The 23,946-nt window shown below is 40.1% G+C and overlaps 1 protein-coding gene across 1 annotated transcript; it reads left to right on the top strand.

Moving 5' to 3' along the window:
• The first annotated feature begins 7,821 nt into the window (after window positions 1–7,821).
• LOC120755833 (interferon alpha-inducible protein 27-like protein 2B) lies at window positions 7,822–12,453 on the top strand. Its single transcript, XM_040071381.1, has 3 exons — window positions 7,822–8,091; window positions 10,902–11,048; window positions 11,941–12,453. Exons 1-3 carry the CDS (start codon window positions 7,944–7,946, stop codon window positions 11,967–11,969), a joined length of 324 nt encoding a protein of 107 aa, XP_039927315.1. The 5' UTR covers window positions 7,822–7,943; the 3' UTR covers window positions 11,970–12,453.
• Window positions 12,454–23,946: the final 11,493 nt, after the last annotated feature.

The following is a 23,946-nucleotide window of genomic DNA, read 5'->3' as shown; positions in this document are numbered from 1 at the left end:
AATTCTATTGCTTTACATTTTATTTTTGTTTTCAACAGATTTCTTCCAGAATAACATATCATCTTATATTCCTTTAAAAGAGGAGTATAACTTATTAATTACTTATATACTCGGCCTATTATCTTCATGAACCTGCTTCCTAGATTTTAGAAAGGCTTAAAATTTTCCCTCAAATCTATATGTCTTGAAGACTGTATGAACTGATTGAGACTCTTTTCCTTCCCAGAGGCTAGAATAGTCTGTATTCCTGTACTCTGAGGTTTTGTCGATACAACTATACATGGGAAGACTGCAACCTCAAGGTCAAAAGGAACTCTAACTTGGCAGATGACACAGTTTTGTCACTTATGTATGCATTTTGTTTTACAGAAAAATATGCAAGGAAACAATTCATCTTTACCTCCATTTTCAGGAGGTAAAAAAATCACAAAATCAAAGACCATGCTGCTGACATTTATTTTTTAGCTGAAGTAACTTTCCATGTTTTGTAAAGTAAAATATTTAAACACAGGGAAAGGATCTGCAGTGCAGGAATAATGGCTTATGTTAAATGGTTCTGGAATAAAAATATTATTCCGCTCAGAACATTAGCACTGGCTCTTCCATGACATATTCCAAGTACCACTGTCCTTAGAGCCTTGAGAATGATGCCTAAGCATCCATTTCAGTCTGTCAAAGGCATGTGGCAGGTCAGGATAGGAGATAAAAGGATCAGTGGGAAGCCCAATGTAATAATGAAGACTTCCTTGAAGACAGAGAATAAATGGGATGTAACTCCATGTTTGAGTGGTACTTCTGCTACTGGTTCCTACAGTGTGGCTCTTGAAGGGCTGAGTCCTGATTTGGGTGAATCCTCTGAGCTTGATCATTCAAGGCAGGACTACTCCCTCTTTTGCACAGTCTGCTTTGAGCAGGGTCTCATTTCATGTGTTTGGACCATGGAGTAGAGTCCTGGTATAAACTACAATGTCAAGAGTGACTATGCTCCCCAATATAATATTAAGGTCAAAAGCAGAGGTGCCATTGTGGGGTATGATCCAATCAGAGGAAACTCTGAGGAGCGCAGGCTGGAATCTGGTTGTACAAAGTGGACATTAAAAACATTTTTGCCACCTAACTCCATTTAAGGCCTAAACTTATTCTTCTCAGGCTACATAGTCAAATGCTTTATTCTGGATTTCTAGCTGAAAATTCTGTAGAACTTCAGCTGATATGAGTATGCCGTGCATATAGATGTTAAATGTGTTTCGCTCTCTTTTTAACAGCACACTAAATTAAAACTTCCAAAACTAGAATTTTCTTCCCCCAAAAAGCCACCAGTGCAACTCTGTGATTTGTTTCATCTGTAATGCGGGGATGATGGTATCTTGCATTTGGCAGATGAAAATTATAATAAAAATTCAAATGAGACGCACACAACCTAATCCTGAAAAGGGATGACATATGAAAATATTATATAACTTACCTGTAAACGTCTTTTTGACCTTGGCTATAAAACTTCTGGGTCAATTCAATCACTTCCTAATCTTTTCCTAGCTGTAGTAAATTTTGCTAGTAGAAGACTGATAAGTCAAAGAAAGTGATTCTTCCCTATGTTACCCATGAGTACTCATCTCTACCTTGGGAAGACAGATAAAGACCATGCAATAATTAATATATATTCTAAAAAGAGCTCTAGAAGTTCTTGAGAAGCATTTGTATTTATTTCTGAGGAGAAGTAACTGGTTATATGAATAGAGATTCTCTAGACACATACCTAAATAAAGTTAGAAGGTATAATTTCTTGGATTTCAGAGAATTGCCCCTACAACTCTCTGATTTTGTAAGCTAACAATACCTTTTTAGCTTCTTATAGCCTAATGGTTGGGTTTTAATAATGAGCGATATAAAGAAGATGAGGCATCTCCTTGGAGGTGCATAGATAAAGGACAACAACAGACATAATATGCAGAATTCTGACTAGATATACAGAGGAAAAAAATAATCACTGTATGTGCCGTCAAATAATGGGCCAAGTTCCACAGAGAAGAAGTGGAATCACCATTCACCATCACTTAGAACTCAACCAAGTGTGTCTCTGAGCAAATAATAGGATAGTACCCAATAGGCTGGACTGTATGGTCTCCAGAGCTTCCTTCCAATCTAAATTTCTGTATGATTCTATGATTATGACTACATAAAGACCTCTTTGACATTCACATGAATCATGCGATGTCACTGTGTGAGCTAGTATCAATCCCTTGATATCATGACATCAGTCTTTTGGGATTCTTTTCTGTTCTTTTTTTATACTATGTCAATCCTCACAGACACTGAGAATTTTTAAATCAGATAATTGTATTTGATACCCTAAGCATGATGATAGACGTATATTAAATGGATTTCATTAACTGTTTTTTTCTGGGAGACCTTATCTAATAAGGCTTTATAACAAGATTGCTGTTTTTTCACAGCAAATGTGGCTTCATAACTAATAAAACTACTGCTACCTGTACTATGAAGAGTTTTGCCATTTTTAGCCTACCTAGATGGCCTCTTATTCTGGTGGAGATACTTTGGAAGTGTCTTGGAATATCTGTATCACTTATAGGCATTTTGCATGTATTTCTTCTTGGGTGAAATGAAAAATTTAATTATATGAAAAAAATGCAAATTGCTGCCAACTGTGTTAACTGTGAGAGAGTTGCATTATCTTCTAACATAAATTGTCAGTGAATTGAAGAAAAGACGTTTTGGAAGCTGATCTGATTACTGTCAGGGAAAGTGCTCAAACTCAATTGTTGGCAAATGTCCAGTACCCATCACTGAACGATCATCACCTCATCATTCAGTCTTCTCAACTGACATGCAAAACAACATCCAAATATTCATTGCACATCTGTGCTGGACAGATTATGCATTAGCAATTCAAATCAATTCAATGTACAGGCAGTTTCTGTAAAGGCGTCTGTTTGGGTGAGATGCCTTGTTGTCTGGGATGGATAATAAGGCAACTCTGTCTAATCTTGGAGAACAATCAACCCATCTTGAGAAGGTGACTGACTACGTATGCTCTTGCCCTGACAGTGCTAGAACAATGGCCCCATAATGCACTTGACTCAGCTGGTAATAAAATCTACTTTTGATTAGCAGCCATGGCTTGTGTCAATCACTGCATGATGTACCATTGTCCTCTGGTCCTGAACACAGTTTATTTACAGGGAAACAAAAGCTTTTTGGATATGGCTGCTGCCCAGAGATTGCAAAATAGATTGAGCTGTCAGCCTCACACACTAGATGAAGATTAATGAGTTGTGCAGACAATAAATATGAAGCAATGACCATAAATATGCTAATAGGTATTATCCATATACACTATAATTGCTACAAAAATTAAAAAGTAGTGTAAAGGAAATAGGTCAGAGGGTGACAGATAGATAATCTTGGATGCTGAGGATCTTTGGTTCAGTCAGATTCTCTACAGGTTTATTTCCTTCAATTAGACCCTTCAAAAGATTAATTGTTTAAAAGCTCTTTGAATAATCTCTTTTGAAACAGAGGTTTATGGGAAAATGTTTATGAAAAAGTGACTTCAATGAACATGTTATTGAAATAAAAAAAGGTGACTACCAATAGCAGAGATTAATGTCTCTGGTCAGCTGCCCAGTTTCTCTGTGAGGTAAATATTTCGAAGTGTCACACTAGTGGGGACAGCAAGGAAAACATATCAAAGAGACACAACTCTTTATATCCACAAACACAACACATTAAGTAGCTTCCAAGCAAAATATAGGAGAGTGCCTGCACATCTGATTGCATCATTGGTTTGTTTGATGTTTTCAGCTTAGCATTTTTTTTTTTTTTTTTTTTTTTTTTTTTTTTTTTTTTTTTTTTTTTTTAAAGGAGGGAAGATTGCCCACCACTTAAATTTTGAGAGTACTTCCAATCCAGCCTCTGGCTTTCCAATTCCCTTCAAAGAGCACATAGGCTAGATTTTTGACACCTATGAGTTTCATTTCTACTTGAAACTCAGACAGTTAAACTGTTAGCTCTGTGTTTAAATGCTCCAGCACCTAAGGCTACTGAAATTGTAGTGACACTGAAAATAAGGGCAGTCATAGTCTTGGTATTCATGGCTTTGACATTCTGGTCTTTCAGGCTGAGAAGTGCCACTGGATGCTTTTCAGGTCAGCTCACACCACCCACCTCCTCTATGATATTTAGTTTCTGGAATGGGGAAGTTAACTTACCCAGATATTCTCCCAGGTACAATTTACTGTTATTAAAGACAAGCTCTGTTATAAAAATTAATTGGGTTGGCTTTTTTCCTTCCCATACTTTAACTAGAATTTGCATCCATTTAGCACTTAAAGTTTCATTGCTTGGGTTTTGGTAAATAGTCCACAAAGACTTAACCACCTGACTGCTTCTGTGCCAGTCTCCTTGAAAACAGAGCTGAACATTAACTACTACATTAACTTTTTGGAAGTTACCCTTTCTAACTGTAAATGCCAGTAAAACAAAGCACACACAAAAAAAATGAAGGTAGGGAACCATTTAGGAAAGTGTCTCACACAAAGCTGCACAGTGAAAGGAGAAGCACACCTTTCTGGAAGAATTAATGGAGAGAGGGGACCACTGGAAGCTGCAGGCTCAAGAACTGTGTCCTTGTTCCCAATCTCACCTCAGTGGTGACACTGTGTCTTTCTAAATTGGAGGCTGTGATGTCAATGTCACACATTGCCAGGGCACAGCGAGGTCGAGAGGTGATAAGCAGGTCGAACCAAGCATCCAAATCATTGGGCAAGTTTGTAGAGGCAAGTCCAAGGCTTCCCTTGAATCCCTTTCCTTATTAAACTGAGTAGCTGCATCTTATTTTTATGAGACTTCTAGTAATTTCTTCTTTCCCTGATTATTTTCTGCCAATCTGAATTGCCTTGAGACACTTTTTTTTGCGATAAAACTTTTATTGTATCTAGTTGTAGTGGTTTCACCTTTACTAAATTTTGGTCTTGGTACTTACTCTTTCTGTGGGAGAGACTAGGAGAAAAGCAAAGCAGGCTCAACCTTAAAATTAACAGATAGTTTATTAACATACACTAAAAGAATAGAAAAAAAGAAAATTGAAAAAAAAAATAAACAGAATGAAACTTCAAAACCACTCATCCCTCCCCTTGCAAACCGTTCACTTTCTTACAAAACAACATAAAGAGACAAAACTTGTAATTTTCAGTCAGTTTCACTATCTGACAATAGTTTTTCATTCATTCATTAGGGGAAGAGTATCTTTTTGAGTCATGGATCCTAGAACAGTTCTCTTGTGGGTTTTAAACTGTCACAAAAACAACCGCCCAGAGAAACCTGCCTTTGTGACCCTCCCAGGAGCAGTTTCCCAAGCTGCTTATGGGTCATGGGTCTTAGACTTTTGCATACTGGGGTGCCACCTTTTAAAGATGAATAACTCTAAAGCAAAGGATTCTTCACCTCAAGGTACAGAGATATCTTCTCACTTCTTCACTGGCGCAAAGGGCTTCTCATCTTTATCTCTGTTTAAGCATCTTACAGGATATTACTTAGTTCATCACAAACACCTTTGCTTAAATCTACACACAAATTAAAACAATTATCTCCCCAAATGCATATCTTTCCCATGATTTAAAGGAATGACCTAAATATAGAGTTCATTTCCATGGCTCAAGTAAGAATAGAACAACCAACTCTTCAACCCTCTGTCCTAATAGTCTTTTCACTCTTGCTCTACTGAATTCATGCTGTTGGTCTTTGTGTTCACTCTGTCCTTTCTTACTCTCTCAGAGAAGGGCCAAGCTCTGGAAGCTTCATGTTGCTAAGAAAGAGTTAAATCTGCTTGGAGTCTTTGTCTCTCTCTCTGTAGCTCGTGGTGTTAGATTTTCAAGACCGAGTTGATGAGGGAGGAAGAACTCACAGAAACATCAGAGATCAGAGCACTCTGGCAGTCCGGAATCACAAAAAAACCCAGGCACGATCATAAATGCCTTCTCAGCCACCCCTCAGCGTAAATCGGGGTGGCTTCAGCCTGAATGGTGCACATAACTCTTATCAGGGGCCCGGCAGAGATCTCTCCCTGCTCTAGAGAAGTCTGAAGAAAGTAGCTGTTGTAAGGCAGCAACCTCTCCTTCCCCTCCCTTCACCCGGGAGCCGATGGAATCCGGCCATGCCTCAGGCCAGCTCGCCCCAAAAAGGGGGGAGCAGCAGGGCCAGCTCGATGGTACCTGTCTCTCTCTGGCCAAAGGAAGAAGAAAAAGGACCCACCTACAGGAAATTAAGGGGTTTTATATGGTACTTCCCAAAGTCGCAGCTAACAATTTCAGTAGTCAGAATAGATGCCAATATTCCAACTAACTCTCTGATAGGTTTCAGTCTCTTCTAAAGCAATTCCCAGGTCCTGACCTGGAGAATTATTCTACATTCTTTTATAACTAAAAACCAAACTGTACTAACCCATGACACTAGTTTTAATTATTTCTAGTTAAACAACTTTGTGTGTATCCATTGTGATCTGTTTTAGGACTGAGTGAAATGTCACCTCACGTAGAGTCTCTGCAGCTTGTAAAGCCTTCATTTTCCATGGCTTTGCCAGACTTTACCATCATTTCCTAATGGGCTGTTCGCAATATTAAATAAATTATATTTACAAAATGCCGAAAGATTTTACCATTTTTGAAGGAGAGATCTGCAGCAATATGTACAAAGAAACTGACGGTTTTGGTTTTATTGTGACTTCAAAGAAGGCCTGTAGCTTTCACTATCCTATTCTTTGTGAAATTTTACCTACATTTAAGCCTCAACTATAGATATTTTATAACATTAAGTAATTAAAATGGTAAATGAGGAACCTGAGAAATTGTGGGGTTAAAGATACATCATAATTACAGAAGACCTAATGCAATCAGAGTAGAAAACAAAGATAACTGACATTAGAATTAAAGAAAACTAACATACACAAATTAAAGAAAAGTTGAATGAAAGAAAAGAGTTAAAAGATCACGGCTGCTTAGGGGTACATGGGCCAGATAGTCCACTGTTCAGATAAATAGCACCCATTAGAAGAGAGGAACAGATTTAATATCCTTGTTCTATAACCCACCATGTACAAGATATAGATATCACATTATTGTGAAAACACTATATTTTTATTCTTTGAGAGCCTATTTCCTCTTTGAGAGTCATTCCTCTGGTAGTGTGACCTAATCAGATATTCTTCTTTACCTAAGGGAGGTCCATGGATTTTTAATGAGCCTTATTTAAACTCCTGGCTAAGAAAAGCTGTGATAAAGGCATGTGTGCCATTTTCAAAGGCCTGTTCATTAAAGTCCCTCTGCTTTAGAGGGACTTGCACGAAGAAGAACAAAGCATCTGTGTCAATCTCCTCATACAACACTAAGTCCCCTCACCGTTCCTTCCATATAGAAATTAATTCCGACTATCCATTGTTATCTGGGTTCTGGTTTCCAGCTCTGTGTAAACCAGTGTTTTCAGGGGTAGCTGTATCACAGCTGAGCTCTGGGTGTGATAACCAACCTGCCCAAAGACTCTGCATGCCACCACTTCACCGCCTTTTTGTCTCTTGTCTTTACTCAGAGTTGTGTGAATTCATGAAACTAGGCAGTACCTTCTACAGACGCAATGCAGTGCAATAGGGTGCAGTGCAAAAGAGAGAAGAAGGAAAACTTTCAGCTGCATCAGTTGCCAAAAAATGACTCATGCACTAGAAATCTCTTTTAGTATCCATCGTGGCAACAGCACTCTAAAGGCCTGTTGATCAAAGTCCAGTTTCGTTTCCCCGGCTGAGGCTATGTTTCAGTTTCTATTCTCCCTCACCATGGCAGCAGTTTCGTTTCTTCACTGTCAGCTGGAGAGTGTATAAAAGATGGGCTGAGCAGTCTGTGAGTGCTTCACTGGAATTCTCACCAGCAGAAAGCATCATGTCTGACCGGAACGTCCACAGCGCTGGGTTCACTCCCTCTGGGATCACATCAGGATCCCTTGCTTCATCACTGATGTCCCAAGAAGCAAGAGCCTCTGGGGGAGGTGTGCCTTCTGGAGGCCCCACTTCTACTCTCCAGGAAATGGGTATGAGCAATTCTGTGTGTGACTCTGTGTGTGCTTTTGTGGTTCAGTGCATAGGATCAGACAGCTGTTTCTCCTTGAAAATAAGCTTGCCAAATAATCTCTTCTCTCCTGCATTCCTGTATGTCACAGAAGAAAGAAGATTCCTCTATTTAACTCTGTGCTATGAGTGGGATATTATTGAGGGTGTTTTCTCTGTGTGTACATACTGTGCACAAAAGAACATACACATATATGGTATTCATGAGGTTTTGGACAGCGTCTGTTTGAAGTTTGTGCTGTCTCTCCATTCTGCCAGAAATCATCCATAATATGAAGAGTCACGGTAGCAACAAGCAATGATCCACTTATGCAAGAGCATGATGTGTGTAGCTACATTTCATATAAATGATCAGATTTCCCTTGGTCTTTACTCATACTCATCCATACAGGGAGAACTCCTAAAACCTTATGCAAACTCTGTAGAGGAGAGAAATTAGTTGCAGTCCAAGAGACAAATTCATGAAGGGAATGTATACACATCCTTGACAGCCCCTGTCTGGGTACTAAAATAAGGCACAGCTGCCCTCCACATGAGCTAACCCTGCAGGTGTTTGCTGTTCTGCTGCTGCACGGAGCAGTCCCTGACCTGATGACTCTTTCCAGCTTGGCCCTTGTTTAACCCCAGATCCCGTGGGATCTGTGCACAAGGTATTGTCCCTGCCAGACCTGCCTGTGTGACCTGATTCACACATCCTCTGAGCAGGCATGACTGCACAGAACAAAGTGCCCCATGCAATCCTGCTTTACCCAGCAGCTCAGTAATGAGCTCTCTAGCCTTGGATGGAGGCTTCCAAACCCCTTCTGCCTTTGGGGTCTCGGACCCATGTGTCCCATGTGTCAAAGCCATGCCTTCCAGCAGGCTGATCATAGGTGGCCGTCTCTGCCATGTTGGTCTTCCACTGGTATACTACTTCCATATGATCAGTGGGTAGAAATCTGAAGGATGGAGCTGAACTTGACTTCTCCAGCCATAAAATGGGTGATTGACCAGGTGAGCTGGCCAAGGTCCAGATTCAGGGCATCTTTTAATGGCAAAAAGTGTGTTAAGCTTGATTGAAAAGAAAATAAGTTGGTTTTTTTTTTTTTTTTTTTTTTTTTTTTTTTTTTTTTTTTTTTTTAATATATGATTTACATTGCTGCCAATATTATACATAGAGTGAGGCCCTCTACACAGTGAGGGAATAAGTGACATAAGGGTCACTCAGAGACATACTGCATGTGACTCCTGTGAGGCTTTTTTTTTTTTAATTTTCACTTTGTATGATTTGATCAGTGAGTTTAGGTTGCAGAATACAGTGTTTTTTGAATATTCAGTAGGAAAGAGCTTAAGGGATAGTAGCAGCCAAGGGACAGAATATGAGAGAAAGTTGGGAGAGGAGGGGGTCAGAGAGAGTAAAAAGCAGAGAGGAGAGCTGCTCTCAGGCACCACGTTGCCTTAGCAGCAGAAATCCTGGTATGCAGGAGATGCCAGTTGCTCACTCTAGTCATGTTAGTCAGCTGCACAAGCTGCCTTCTGTTACAGATCAGGGTGGTACAGCACACTCATAACCAGGGGCAAACCCTTCAGTGGAGATGCCCTACAGAGAGCATGAAGCTGTCAGTTCTAAACTAAAACACTGAGGATTTCTATCTCTCTATATGCTGAGAATTTTTATAAGGAGCAGAAGCAAAACAAGCATTTAACTACACCCAGTTTTATTCTTGCAACCTCTGTGTTAACTATGGACTTTTGTGAAAACCACCATTTTGGTGAAGTCTGCATGACTCAAGGAAACCTTTGCCATGCAGACAGGAGATACTCCAAAAGAGCTTTTATCCATGTGGAAAATGCTAGCTCTGTAACATTGCCAAGACAGGTGTGAGCTTTGGCTCCCTGCAGCAGGAGAGCTTGCCACACATTCTTTGCCTGATTGAGAGCTAAAAGGGCCTGATTTCATTTCCGCAGGTGCTCACTGAAATCTCTCCAAACACATCTTCTTAACCTTTTCATTCAGACTGTAACCCTTCCTCCCCCCAGAACAAACATGCTCGAAGGAGCGGCTGATTCTGCAGTGGGGCATGAGTATTGTTCAGTGTCACTTTACAGAAGATGTTGTAACAAGCTCATCACCAAAATATTTGAGCATCCTCCAGGAATGCTTTAAGCATTATCACTAACATTTGTCGTCACTAATGCTTTACTCCTCTCCCAGGAGAAGAGGAGTTTGCAAAGGAATGTTTTGCTTGGGGCTTACTTAGACTGAGATGAAGATATACAGATAAATTTTCCGCTGGCTACCTCAACTTGTGGCACTTTGATTTTACAGGTATCTATTACCGGTTTAGGTGAGGGAAAGTGAGGTGAAGTGAGGTGAAGTGAAGTGAAGTGAAGTGAAGTGAAGTGATCACCTGGAACAGAAAGTGCAACAATTCCTAGTTTCTACAGAAGTTTGTTCCACAGTCCTCCGGCAGCTCCACAGAAAAGTGCAATTTCAGCAGAGGCAAACTATGCTGAAACTATTTGGAGATCTGGGTTTATCCAAAACAGTCTGTGCAAGAGTCATATATTTTCTTTGTGTTCTGTGATCTTCACAACAGCACTGATAATATCCTTTCCCCAGGGTGGCAGCTAGAAAGCAGTACACTGACAGAGCAAGTCAAGTAATCAGCAGTCACCTTGTCTTTTGATACATTTGCTAGCCCTGAACTGTTTTAAAACACAGTAGTTTATAATAGTCCTGTGAGGTTCCTTCCTTTTCCTGTCAGTAATATATCCTTTGTAACTGTTCTAGGTGCCAGGGGCACAACCCACTCATCAGGTTATACCAGCAGTGGGATCGCTGGTGGCTCCGTGGCCTCCAGCAGGATGTCTCAGGAGGCCACAGCTCACGGAGGTGGAGTTCCCAGAGGCAGCACCACTTCCACTGTGCAGTCCATCTGTAAGTGAGACTCCTCTCAATAAAGATGAATTAACAGATGACTTCTGAGCAGTCAGCGGTATTTCAGCTCTTTTACCGCACACTTACTAGATGAAGGGATGCAAGGGACAGAAGTGTCTGCTTTGTACTTAAAGCAATATTTCTAGTGTTTGTTTCTTTAAACTAGGTGGGAATATGAAACTGGGGAATTAGTGGAAATAACTATGCCACACACGTGCAAAGGTATGAGTGGACAGAAGAGACAGAAATCTGAAACACTGTGACAGAAAAAAAAAAAAAAAAAAAAGGGCTTTTAGATTATGCTTTTATCAGCATCACAGTGGCAGCTCAATAGTTCTTTTTCAATCACAAATTTAGGATTAAACCAAGAGCTCCACACTTGAACATACAAAGCAGATATAGAGGGAAAAAAACAGTGAAACATAAGAATGGAGTTTTCAGACTGACAGACAGGAATCATTAGCCTACTTCTTGGGGCCTTTCAGAGCAACTTAGCTTTCTTTCCTTTAAAGGAAATTCATTGAGTCAAAACCACAGGAATCTGCCTGAACTTACCAGCTCAAAGCAGAGAACAACAGAAATCTCCCTCATCACTGCCAGGTTAATGCAACCCATACCCAGATAAAACAAACCAAATTACGAGAGAGCCTAGTCTATGCCTGAATGCATCAGCAAGGATGCTAATTGTGTTAGTAGGATCCTGCAGGGTTAGGAAGAGCATTGGAGATAGGATTAAAGTTCTTAATTTCAAAAAGTATCTTTCAAATAATGACAGAGACCTTTGATTTCTGACCTGGGAAGGCTGATAACCAAGCTTGTATAGTCTGTATGTTTTCCTGTACTGCAACTCTGCTTTATATTGTCCTCACAATTCCTCTGTATCTCTCCTTAGCCATGGGTGGAAAAGGAGGAAGACGTTGAATAGAGGAAAAACATCAGTCTGGAAATAAGTACTACAAGCAGTTCACCCTTCACCGTTGGCTATGACAATTTCTCCCCTTCTGTGATCTCCCTGTTAGGAAAGGCAAAGCCTTCCACATGTACAAATAAAGTTTCTGTTAAAATGATGGATTCTTGCATTAAATTAATGGGGTTGGAGATGAGGGATGGTTCTTTCCTCCATTAAGTATTCCCTGAAGCACAGACAAACACAAGCCAATGGAAGTTAAGGTACTTGGACTGCAAGGCTGCCTTAGGAAAATCCTGGGTTTAGCACTAGGCTCCTCAATTGCAAGTAGCTTGCTTTATTTATATTACAAAAAGTAATTACAGTGCAAAAGTCACCCTGTTGTGAGAGAGAAACGTAGAAACACTTAGTAAGGGACAGACAGATGTTCCTTTTAGATGTACTTCTAATAGGCTATCAAATTAAATTCTACTTAATAAAGGAGACACAGCAAACAAAAAGAGGGCCCAGGACTGATTTTTGTACAGCTCTAGAGTTTTTAAGGTCCTTATCACCGTAATTTCTAGTCTCTGTTTGCTTGCAGCAAGGTGTCAGCTTTGACCCAATCAGACTGAAACTTTCCCTGCAAACTTATGATAGGTGTGAGTAGGTAAGGAAATCAGCCCATTTTCTCTGATAGTGGTCTCATTGTTGGGGCTTTTTGCTATTCCTCACACCTGACTCCTTTCCTTCATGTGTGCTCATATAATGATATTTCCCCAAATACACATAACATTGTGCATTCCCTATGCAAATCCCCACATACCAACTACCCCACACATCTTCCTTTTGTCTTTCTGGCTCCTCATCCTCCCTACTCTATCACCTCCCTCTCTCTGTATTTCAAACAAAACCACACAGCTGAGCTTCTTCTTCCCTTTCTCCGCTCCAAGATGGAGGGAGAGAATCTCACGCCTTCAGGCCAGAAGTTAAGAGGTGCTGGATTTGGGGAGCTGCAGTCAGTGATCTTCTCCAGTGACTCCTGTCACCCTGCTTGAGCAGTCCCACCTCAGCTGCATTTCTCCACAGCTGAGAAATGTGTTTTCTTCCATGCACCTCATGCTGTCAGATGTGGTCTTCTCCCTGCTGCCTGGGCACCTTCCAGGATGCACACAAGAAGTCAACATTTGCCTCCAGTCGAAGCAAAGTTGAATTATATGTTGAGTGCCGAAATGCTAGCATGGAGGAGAGACTAATGAAGAGGAGAAGAAATGTATCTTCTCTTGCTGGGCTATACAAAGCGTTAAAAGGAAATTGAAAAACCGGGGCTGAATTCCACAGGCTAGAGATGATGTCTTAACAAGGAGCTATCTTGGGCAAATGCTTAAATGTAACCACGACTTGAATTCATAAAATCATAGAAGGATTTAATTTCAAAGAGACCTTGGTGTGAGGAGAGTGAGGGCAGTTCTCTAATCTAAATTTCTGTTAAAGAAGGATTTACCTTAATGTTAGCCTTGTTTGCTCAGGACATTTTCCTGTCAGATTTTGAAAATCTTCCAGGAGATTTTTCGTAGAAATCTTCCATACACTTTCCTTCCTAGTTCTAACGTGGTAGCCTGGGACTACTAAAATACAGCTGTGATCTACTGACAGATCTTTTTTCCCCTCTATGCCCTTCCCACTGGCATGATTTGAAGCCAGAAATTCTACCCTGCATTTTTCCCATTCAGAAGTTTTCTCCAAGTGCGAATGCCAAGTTATGCTCCCAGAGAACAGTAGGGGAGGGCCTTGATCCCCACAAGCAGACATTCAAACAACTGCTTAACACTGATGATGATAAATGAGTCATAAGAATGGAAATAGTGTAAGAATGACAAGAAATACTAGAAAAAGCCAAGTACATACATAACTCATCAGACAAACTGAAGCTGTATTATCCAAGAAACAATGTGCGATCATTTCATGGCAATTAAAAACCTTGTTTCTTATTCAAAGGAGGGAGATTTAAAGGTGGGTTTCACCATTAATGTTGCCATCACTTGACCTCGGGTAATTTTGTCTCCTTAAAAAATGACTCACAATAATGACAGCTGAAAAAGGGTACTTATGCCTAAAAGAAGGAAACCAAAGCAAGGATGCTTCAATCACTTATCATCTCACTTTTCAGCTTCTACATAGTTCTGGTGTTAAAAGTCTGAATTATTTTCCCATTTAGATCTTGTGTTGAGAAGTAGCCTAGATGGCTTTGCTGAAGCAGGGAGAATTCCAGGCTTCATTTGAAATCCCTTCATTGAGTCAGCTCTAATAGGTCTACAGGAGAATAAAGGTACAAGCATCCCCCTGGAAGCCTTCCTCACAGACTGCTTCAGCAAATTCATATGTACAGAACTACAAATGAACTATTTACATATTTAACAGAATATAATTGGAAAGGTGAGATAACAGCAAATATTGCAATTTGAGTCCTCCATGTCTCTCAATCAATCTTTGCACAACAAATAGACAGAAAGAAAGAGAAAGGAGAAGAGGCAGCAGCGTGTGATTACCAGAGCAATAGCGCTGGAACAAAGCACTACAGAGAGCACATAGCTCTCTGCACAGAAATCAATTTCTCCCATGGGATGGGATCAATAGTCATCTGACAGGACACTATGGAGGCAATTTAATAGCATTTTATCTAAATGAATCTATTCCTCCCCCCAGCTGGCCTCACAGTTCATAAGAAGTCTCTCTTAGTAAAATAGATTTATTTATTTTTTATAATACAACAGGAAAATATTTATCATTGTGAAGACACTGCCATTGTCTATTAAAAATCATTTATCCCTGTTAGTTACTAATTACCTACCACTCTTTCCCAACATCTTTATTCTAATTAGCTAACTCATGGACACAGACCATAAAAATTACTTTCAGTTACTCCGGAAAAATTTTCTTACCCCAAAATTTTCTTAACTATATATCAGCCATTCAGGAAAAATAAGCCCACATTTGAGCAGGCAAACTCAGTTAACTCAAAGGAGTATCGCTATCTGAAAAGACATTTTTATGCAACAAAAAATCTTATTTTTTGAGGAATTATTTATACGCAGAAATTGATTGTTTGGTGTATCTATTTTAATAGTACTTAATAAATAATAAAGTCAATCTGATCTTATTAGTGGATATCTGTGTGAAGTAAATGATAATGAATGAGAAACCCTAATAAGTATAATTCCAAGGATGGATCTTTGGCACTCTGGGAGTTTGGTGTTGTGCCCCAAAGGCTCTTGTAAATCCAGCTGCAGTTCTTGCTCATCATTTAAAAGATTAGGGGCTGATAAGCGACAGTCAAACCTTATTAGAGCAGACTAAGGCAACAGGAAACATTAATTGGGTAATTTAATGCACAAGAAGACATTAAATGCCAGCATTGTGGTTCAGATGCTGCTTCCTCTATTGATTTGTTCACATCTTCTTCTATGAAATTCTCCTATATTCTTGGTGGAGAGGGTGTAAGACAAAGCCTAAGTTTAAAAATGCCAAAATATTTTTGTTATTTCCTAGGGCTTCCCTTTACTCCTTGTGTTAATAAGGGAGCCATCAGTAATCCTGCTCTTGCAAGCAAAAGAAAGAGTTCTCCCTTGTACAAGGACTCTTCCAACAAAGGTGGGGAGAAAATCCAAGCTCTAGTAGCTCTCTGCAATGAAATGCTGTCTCACCATCTCACTTGTTCTGGTTTTCTTCACAGTGTGTGCATAGAGCAGGAGCCCTACAAATCTGGGAAGAAGCTCAGGTGCTCTTTTCCTCTAGAAAGCTGGGAGCACCTAACAAAACCATATTCTCTTGCACTGTTCTGGGGGAGATGTAGAAATCGTTGCTGGACTGATCTTCCTCTGGAAATAAGGAAGATGAGAGGAAGGTCCTGATATAGCTGTTTCTTCTCTGTCTAACACCAGAATTAATCCACTTATGTGGGCGGGTTTACTCTGTTCCCTCAGTGGTGGATATTGGTGTCTGGAACACCAATATCTCTCAATTACATATTAGGTCCTGATTTGGGTCCCATTTTAAGACTTCCTTCCTGAGACATCTTTCCCACAGCTGGACAGAAATGAAAAGAAGTAACCTGACAGTGTAAAGAATTCAAGATGAAAAGGGGAGAGCCTTTCCTTTACCTCACTGACCTTGGCACTCTTTGTTTCTCCTCTTCTAGTACTGCAGCTTGGGAGATCAAGAGTGATAATTCATGGACACTTTATTTTAATAATTTACTTTTGCAGCAATTTAAATATTAAAATGCATTCTGAAGACTTGCAAGCCTCATTAATTTTCAAATAAACATTGTCCATTATGCTCTGCTTAACAGCATTCAATCCTACTTTTTGTAGCCATGGTCTCTCCCTCCCACCCAGCAGCCTGGCACTGTTCCTGCTGCCAGCAAGTTTCCCCATGTCCATGGCATGGGCTGGGAGGCCACTGTGGGCACAACACCCCTGCTCTTCAAGCTTCCTCAGGTTTCACATTTCCTGAAATTGGTGTCTTCTTCACACCTCCCCATGTTTTAAGGGAGAAAACAGCCTCTCTGACTTTATTTACCATCCCTAAAGTCATGTCAGCCATGGTAGAAGAGGCAGGGTCCACCTACAACCCAGCACATCCCCTCCAGCACAGCATTAATTGGTGCTCTGGATGTGCCCCTTGCTTCTCCTCAAGGATTGACTCAAAAAAGGTGATCGAAGATGGACCACTGGGCCAGAAACCTGGAACAAGACCAACACATTCCTTTCAAACCAGCAACTGGGTACCCAGTGGCCAGGCTACACAGGTCAGTCCCTTTCCCCTTCAGGAGAAGAAGAGTCCCCAACGCTCCTTCTGTGGGCTCTCATTCCACTGAAGGTTTTAGTGTTGTAACTGTTGTGAAAAGCAATAAAATTATGCTGGCTGCCCACTATGGTCTGTTTCCTGAGAACCCCATACATTAAAGAGACACAACTAATAATTCCCTTTTAATACACAATAATTTAAAAAATCATCATTATTATTATAGTAATTAACATTAAATCATTCCCCATCCTTCTCTGTATCTCTTTGGGGTAATAGTGAACATTGAAATATAACCTGCTTTAGTGCTTATCTAATGTAAGTAATATTTCATCCAGGCTATCTTCTTTTTATCCATTGTTCAGTGGGTGTTGGGTTTTGTTGTTTGTGGTGTTTTTTAAAGAATACCTGGCTGTGAAAATAAACAAACACATGCATTTTCCTAAATGTAATAAAATTTAATTTAAAATATTATTGCTAAAGAAATTATGTGTGCCACAAAAACAGTTCTTAAAAATTCAGATGATGCTTTTTGCAGTCTTTTGCTATTGGAATTTCCACCCATCCAAGATTTTTACTGGCCAGTTTTAAGCTACCTCTGCAATTTATGTTTATACATAAACAGCTCTGATTTTAATTGCTATCAACTTCTTATACTTGATAGATGGTCTTAAACATTTTTTGCCTCCAGAGACTGCTTACTTTGCCAAGTATTGACACACTTTCAAGATTTATACTTCTCTAAGGAACAAAGTTTACAATAAAATGTAATGTATTCCGTGGCTGTGAATGGTAATGTTGCTAAACAGTCCAAAGATATTTCACAACTGATAGTTATTTTCCTCTCACATTCAGCACTGCCCTCCTTTAATACTACTATAGTTTTAAGCTTTTAAAGAAAAAGCAGATCCTTAATTTGCCTAATTTATTTTCAGAGATCCAATATGCCTTAATTTATGTTTCCTTCCACTAAAGCCACTATTAGACTAATGATTACACTTTCATTTTTTCCCAATAATTATTTTAAGGGGCTAACTCTTGTGGAAGGGATTAATTCACTTCTGCTATTGGGAATGATCCCTTTCAGAGCTCAAATACCATACTCCAGCCAGAAAAGGTGGTTACAGAACTGTAAATTACAATGTCAAACATACAAGTAGTTACTAATTATTGGGCAGCCGAAGCTCAGTAGATGATTGAAGTCACATCTAGATTTAAATTTTGGATTGGATTCCTGGTAGCAATCATGGGTCACAATGCCCAGAGAAACTCCAGAGGACGAGGAAAGGTTTCTTAAAAATAATGCATCAACTTGTACCATCTCCATGAAACTGCTGTGGCATTGCAGCAAAAGTAGCATCATCAAGCCCTAGCAGGAGCTCTTGTAAAATCAGCTGAAAAGATCTTCAGCGCTGAAACAATTCACGGATGCTACTTTAGCGACCAAGTACACCTCTCAACCTTCTAAGAGGTACACTTTCAAGGGAGAAGATTTAATTTTCTTGTTTTATTTTTTCCCTGCCATTTAATCTCTTTAATGCAGTTTTTCATATTAATCCATTCTGTAAATAGGTCACACAGCTCCTTTGCACAGGCAAGAGAGACTTCTCTGAGTTGCTCAAAGGTGAGCAAATATTGCAACCATAAAAGGAAACACTCTCCAAGAGTTGCACCACCCATTTTCTTCACTGACCACGGAATGGAAAGGATGAAGTCCAAGAGGTTCTGTAATTTCCCTGGGAGACACGATGATACAGCCTATACCAGATTAATCTGTCATGAAGGTTTGAACTTAAAGTTCCCAGCTCTCAGTGAGACCACAATTCCACATTATTTGGCTTTTGAGCTCAAGATGAAGGGGACATTCCCTATAATTTCTATAAGAAGTACTAAAAATTCTAGGAATAGTTTATTTTGTCAAAGTGACAATTTCTGTAATTACAAATTTCCTTGCCCTGGTTCTCCCCCTCCTACCCATCTTACAGGGATTTTTTTTCTAGAGCAAAAATAGTTCAAACTGCAGACAGAATAAAAACTGAGAAAAGCATAAGAACAGAAATTTACAGAGACAGAAACAAGCAGTGGCTTAAGTCTGTTAATAACCAGATATAGCAACAATGAATGATAATGATCAGAAAACAGAAGAGGCTGAAAAGGAAAATATTTTTTAAGATTTCAACCCTGTAGGAGAAAGCAATAGAAACAGAGACCAAATTTAGCATGTGATTCAAAAAGAATGGAAGTGCTAACGTATGCATTTAAAATCTTACTTAGGCATTTATACACGAATGTTTAAGAAGTCCTTCATGTTCTGTCAGCAAGAAGTTAATTTTTGCTTTGGCACAGTAGTCTGTGTTGCAAAGACTTTTTTGCAAAAGCATCAGTGAATTTTCAACAAAAAATTTATTAGGGTATAAATTAACTCTAGAAACCTGTTTCAAGATATCAAACCAATAATTCTTCTGTAGTGCATTTTATTTACGCTTTTTAGTGCCAGGATATAAATCTGGGGGTAATTTTGTACCAGTCCAATAGAGGACTTATGAAAGACAATGGATGAGATAATTCATTTCTGATTATTCACTTTTATTTTGTCTTTAGCATAAATAGATAATGAAAATAATATTTTCCATGGCTCCTTTGATGAATTTTAAATTATATGTGGAATATTCTTAAGTAGAAAGATACCAAAAATATAAATTTATTATTATTTTTACTCCTCTTGGCTCCTGTGCTTAAAAATGGTATATACACAAAGAGGTTAATGGCCTTGTGATTTTCAGATAATCTGTTTTTAAACTACTGGCTTGGAAACCGTGAGATTAATAGCACTGAGAACATCTAAAGGTAATAGGATTACAATTTAATATTAACTAAGTGTTTCTTGAGGGTCTGCTGTAGCGGTGCCTCATCTCTGGGATCCACTAGAGTAATTAGTCTGTAGTGGCATACAGTGGTGGTGCACGATAACTGCAGCTTTTCCTCATGCAGTCTGGATTTTCCATTCACTGGCAAAGAGCTTTTATTTGCAATATCTTCATAAACAGGCACAGAGCAAGCTTGCAATTCTTTTGCCCTAAATTGATGCTGATTAGGGAGAGAACAGTTCTCAAAAAGTCACACCCGAGTCACCAGTCCCAGCTGAGCAGGGCAGTGAAGTGAGGGGTTTGGAGGTGTCCTGGTTTAGGGACAGATTTGGGAGAAAACCCCTGAACAGGATCCCTCCGGGAAGCAAACCCAAGTGGCCCCTCCCTCCAACCGGTCCGGTAAAAAACCTCTTTGGAGAAAAGTGGAAAAAACTCTTCCATTTAACAAACGGAGTGCATACAAGTATAAAGAATGAATAATATGAAACAATAACACCTCTCCTTCTGAAGTGAGATGGCAAATTGAGAAAGTCCTTGCCGTGGGTGTAGCTCGGCTCTCTCTCAGTCTCTCCTCAGTCCCAGTCCCTCCAGCGCTGCTGGAAAATGCCGAGGTCCAGGCCCCGGTGGGCCGCAGGTGCAGCCCCCAGTGCTCCCCTGGGTTTTCAGTCCAGAGCAGGTTTAAACAGTTCCAAGAAAAAGGAAAAAAAACAGTCCAGGGAACTTCTCTGCCCTAGTTCACTGAAACTAACTAAAAGAAAAAAAAAGAAAAAGAAAAAGAAAAAAAAAAAAAAAAAAAAAATCTCTGTCCTGCAGTCTCTCCAACTCTCCGCCAAACACACCGCATCCGGAGCAGAATGTGGAGGAGTCAGGCAGTTTTCTCAAAACAAACTCCACGCTTCTCCTTGCTCTTAGAACCAGTCTTAAAGGCACAGGACTCAATATACAGCACAAACAGAACAGAAAACTGGGGATACAAGCATCATAAAGTTACCCTAGGACAGGTTTTCCTCCTGTTGCTGGAGGAGCGGGTTTTATCTGTAAACAGGGCAGTCAACGGTGGGCAAGCTTTTTAGCATTGAGGAAGGGGTTGTTTACATCAAGATCAGGAGTCTGATGCTTGAGTAAGGATGAGGTACGGCTGGGTCAGCCGAGGGGCTGCATGGAAGGATGACAAAAGGCTCTTTTTACTTGGCATCGCTCTCCCTGCTCTCCCAACAGGAAGACGCATCGTATTATGGGGGTGCCCAAATCAGGACACAGAAACAATGCATTGTAAACTAATGCTTGACACGTACAGGGTCAGGGGGTTAAACAAGAAATGCTCAGAAGAAAAAGGTTCTCTTACACTAAGTACCAATCCTTAGGGGCTCAGACAGACCCATTCAACAAAGCCCTTCATGACAACCCTGCCAAGCCCTGAAGTGCAGCGAGGACTCTGCAGCCAGAGCCCCTCATCCTCCAGGTCACACAGAGGGACCTCTGCCCATGCTTTGAGGACATCTCCATCTCACTGCAGGTGTGCGGGCCTGAGTGAGCAAAATCTGGGAGAGCTTTGTATACTTGGTAGCAAAATGAAAACATTTAAGTTAGAAAAGTAGGCTCGCAAAAAAACCAAAAACAAACAAATAAACAAAACCCCAAAAAACACAAACAAACAAAAACAAAACAAAACAAAACAAAAAAACCCCCCACCACCCAAACAAAAAACCACCAATCTCAAACCCACAATCATTTGAGGGGGGATATTTTAATGATCTTGGTTTGCAGGATGTCCTCACAAAACATAGATCTCGAGAATTTTATGTGCTTCAAGAGCTGCCTCCTGCAGAATGTTAGAGTTTAAATGATGCTACTTGTGCATTTTAAAATCTGTTTCAGGTAGTGAATAACTTGTGACTTTGATTACAAGGATCCATTCACCTAGAACATTCAGATCTCCAGAGGAGCTCATGTGCTGCTGCCTCCACAAAAAAGTAGTGTTATGCTCGGTAACAATCCCCCCCATACTTTCCTACAGTTCAACTGTTTCATTTTCCAGCTATTTTTACCACTAATTTTTAATCCTCTGCTTGCTAGGAAATGTCTTTATACTAGTAGGAAAACTGTTAATGTTGCAAAAAATATAAAGAAATATAAATAGTGAAAACCAATAATAGACCCATCAATGTAATACACAGAGGATGAAATAAAAAAGGGCTCTAGTCATAATTTCCTTCAATTTCAAGGCTCTGAAGCCCGATGGATCCCATTAGATTAGTAGATAGGAGCCTACCTTACACTCAAAAAACTCCTGTGAGGCAGAAAGTTGTATTTGGGAGCACCTGAGTGCATGAGGAACCTGAAGAAACCCCACAGCTATTCAGCAGAAGAGGGACCTAAGACTTATCAGGTGGCACTGACATAGAATGTTTTTTACCGAGGATCAAAATTTAAAGTCATTTAAGTCCCATTCAAGTGTGTTAAAATGTCACCAAGATACTTTAAGTTGCTCACGTGACAAGAGCCACTGATTCTCCCCACTGCTTGACCCTGTGCTCCCTCATTGGTGTACCCCAGGGTCTGTAGGTGATCACTGACAAAATCAGCTCTAACTGTGCTGCACTCATTCACAGGCTTCCCTTGTTCAGAGTCCTTTGTTAGAAACTCAGTCCCACAGCATCAGAGACACCCAGAGGAAATGGAAAACAAATTGCCCAATATCAGTGAAACATTCAGTAAAAATATGTGACCATCGGCCAAGAAACACTATCAGAGGTGAGACAGAAGGCAAGATGCGTATTTACAAGAGAAAAATGTGACGCTGGACCTCTGGACTGAAGGGAAAATAACTCAGCAAGGGGCAGTCAATAAGCATCTCCTTCTGAGAAAGTACAGCACCTGAGCACAGAGTTCTCCTTGTAACCACGTCTGGACCACACTGGGTCACAGAAACGCTGGCCAGAAGGGACTTCCGAAGGTCATGTCCCACTCAAGGTGGAAGTTGATCGTGTCAGCTTTGCCCAGCCAAGTCTTGAAAACTTCAAAGGACAGAGAGACCTCAAAATATTTTCATGTCATGGCCACTGATTTCAACAGAATTTAGGATTTTAGATGCATACCAAAATCTATGTTTGAAACAATAAGACCAAACGATTCTTCCACCGTTGGTAAAAATAGTCACTGTTTTTTGAAGCAGTGATAAGTAAATGGGGGTGATCTGTATATTAAAGGATTATCAGCATGTCTTGTTGAGGCCAGCCAGCTCCTTCTGCCCCGTGCCAGCCATGGAAGCTTCTGTAGATGCTCTTGTGCATCTTTCTTATCCCTTGAAAGCAGCAGCAGAGTAGTGACAGGGCGGCATCCATTACGGGGCTAGAACATGTCCCTGCAGTGCACAAAGGATTGTTTAATGGATCCCTTCTCATGATATTTGCAAAAGCAGGCAGGCAGGCATTCTCTTCATGTGGAGGGAGAGCAGCATAGCCCACCCAGGAGTTGTTTTTGACCACTGCTAGTGATGGCTGCCTGCAGTGAGACAGCTAACGAAAGTATTAAACATTGATACATTTCAGTGTGCCAATTGACTGTGCATTTTAAATAAACTCTGGTATTCTCTCCTAGCGGAAAGATTTATTTTACTTTAAGAATATATGGGGCTGTGCTTTCAGTAGTTTTCCTTTGTTTAACAAGCAGCCCTCTTACAGAAAGCCCAGTAGACCACAAAACCAGTCAGGGGCTTTTATCCAGGATGTCTGACCCATCGCCTGACAATAATTAGTTCAGGTTAATTACAGCAAATCTGTAGATTTGCAGCCTGAAATCATCTCATCCCCTAAGCTGAACCCTCCAGAGGTTTCTTTTATGAGCTCTGCATCCTAAGGGTGGACTTAAAGTAATGAATTTGTCTCTAATAAGATTCATAGGTTTGTTCCCTAAGCAATGGTGTCAATTATAGAATCTAACTCTGATGGCTTATTTTGCTGAAAATAGAGAAATTGAGAGTTTTTAATGAAGCATGCAGGATTTTTAATGCTTTTGTTTAACTCTTTGCATTGTTGGAAAGTATAAAAATACAATTATGCGAAATATCGTACCACTTTCTAAGTATTTCTGTGTGTGCCAATAGCTAATTTCCTTCTGCTCTATAATGGAAAAGGTTAATGTAATGACTCTGAGATTTCATTTGGAGATGTTCCAGAAGAGTGTCTGAGTATTTGCTGCACTTAATGGCAGGAAGTAATAAGTGAGGTTATGTATTGGTGAAAAATATTTCATGTACCGAGAAGATTAATACTGGAGAGAGGCACATGGGACACAAGCCCGAGGCTTCCTCCTCAATTCTGGCACAATATAATATGTC

The sequence above is a fragment of the Hirundo rustica genome, chromosome 1 (genome assembly GCF_015227805.2).
Source record: "Hirundo rustica isolate bHirRus1 chromosome 1, bHirRus1.pri.v3, whole genome shotgun sequence".
NCBI classification, from domain to species: Eukaryota; Metazoa; Chordata; class Aves; order Passeriformes; family Hirundinidae; genus Hirundo; species Hirundo rustica.
The sequence above is the reverse complement of the archived record's forward strand: the minus strand, read 5'-3'. Positions and strand labels throughout refer to the sequence as shown.